Source organism: Orycteropus afer, unplaced genomic scaffold (genome assembly GCF_000298275.1).
Source record: "Orycteropus afer afer isolate SDZICR_OR568_19922 unplaced genomic scaffold, OryAfe1.0 scaffold00033, whole genome shotgun sequence".
Lineage (NCBI taxonomy): Eukaryota > Metazoa > Chordata > Mammalia > Tubulidentata > Orycteropodidae > Orycteropus > Orycteropus afer.
The window spans coordinates 7,360,714-7,362,438 of NW_006921620.1; the positions used below are offsets into that span (position 1 = coordinate 7,360,714).

A 1,725-nucleotide genomic window follows, 5' to 3' on the forward strand; every position below is an offset into this window, starting at 1 on the left:
CAGGAGGAGCTCTTGGCTTTGGCCGCGATTTTCTGCGGACCGGAAGAGTGGGAGGTGTTAAGCCGCTCAGGTGATTATCCCTGCGCTGGAGGGATTAGACGCTTTCGGACCACCGGTCGCCCGCGTTCTCCCCGGCAACACTCCTCCAAGCGTGGGCTTTCTGCCCGGGGCGGGGGTCCCTCGCGGCCACCCTACTCTGCGCGCGGGGCAGAAAGGAACCGACCAGGGACCAGGGTCTACACTTAGCAGCCGTTTTAGTTGAATGACTGAAATGATACACAGCAGGGACGGGAGTGTGAGGCGACCCCCTAAAACGTGAATAGAGTGTCGCACCCTTGTTCACAACACTGCAGTGAACGAAATACCAAGTCGCGCGGCTGCCCTCTGTCCGCCCCCCTTCGTTCGCGCTTGTCCCACTTCTGAGCCCACACAATGCCTTGCCATGCTGTTGAGCTGTGTGTGTTCACAAGCTGGTATACTCTGCGCCACGCTTTCCGTAGTCAACATCTATTTATTCTTCAGATCCCACCTTAAAAAGAGGCCTATTTTGACATTCTCCAGCTTAAATTCAACTTCCCCAAATTACACAATGCTCTTTATAGATAGCACTTACAACAGTTTTTGCTATGTATGGCTATTGCCTGAACCTGTATGAGAGCAAAGACCTTGTCTATTTTGTAGTCACAAACCCTCAGGCACATGGCAGGTACTCAGTAAATGTTGAATGAATGATTGTATTAGACCAGTACTCAACAGTGGTAAAACTCTCTCCTTTCATGCAACAGCCCTTCCGGCCGAATGCACCTCATTCGCAGCCACCACCCGTCTGTTAGTGGAGGCTTGTGTGTTACTGTTACCCTGAACAGGTTTTAGTGAAGCTTCCACACTAAGACAACTAGGAAGAGAGGCCTGGTGGTCTGCTTCTGCGCATCAGCTGATGAAAACCCTGTGGCTCACAGTGGTCCAATCTGCAACCTTGGATCACCATGAGTCAGGTGGGACTCAATGGCAGCTAACAATTTATTGAACTTTATATTTCCAAACTGATAGCTTGTTTCTGCAGACTTTTTTTTTTTTTTTTTAGCCTTCTGAAAGGTTGTTGCCAATTTCAGGTGCTTTGTGGCAAAGACAAAAACATTAATTCGTTCAGTCCACATGTTTTGAATCCCTGCTCCCTGCAAACATGGACAGGAGTTCAAAGATGAGAAAGCATTGCCAATGTCCTCTAGGAGCTTACAGTCTAGAGAAGTTCTTTTTGAATATTTTTTAGTGATAGCTAAAACACATTCTATCCCAGTCTGTGGCTTCTATTTAAAAAAAAAAAACAGTCAACTCAGTTTATAGAGTGCGGTGAGGCAGATAATTCTCAATTTTCACCTAGCTTTCAAATACATTATATAAATTTCAGGGCATGGGATTTACCTTTCCACTATTAAAGTTGGCTTTCTGATCATAAATTGGTTGACCTTTAAGAAAGTAGTCTCAAGTGGGCTGGATGGTGTGAGAAATCTGTCTAGAATCAAGATATTTTCATGGCATCCATGTGGTATGTTATTCACACGCATAAGGAATATTGGCTCCTTTTCACCTATTTCTTCTTGCATTCACTCATCCACACACACATTCATTGAGCATGCTATTTTCAGGCATTGAGACCCTATTAGTGTACTGTACCTGCTTTCTTTTTAGTTCTTAGCTGGCCTTGTATTTCTTTTTGAAATAGTT

At 45.3% G+C, this 1,725-nt stretch overlaps 1 protein-coding gene across 1 annotated transcript in view; it reads left to right on the plus strand.

Annotated features, from left to right (window-relative positions):
• RWDD3 (RWD domain containing 3) overlaps positions 1-1,725 on the plus strand; it is a 26,116-nt gene that overhangs the window by 5,887 nt on the left and 18,504 nt on the right. Inside the window, exon 2 of the mRNA XM_007936127.1 lies at positions 4-70. Within this exon, the coding sequence (XP_007934318.1) occupies positions 4-70 (67 nt within the window). The remainder of the gene's footprint in view (positions 1-3; positions 71-1,725) is intronic.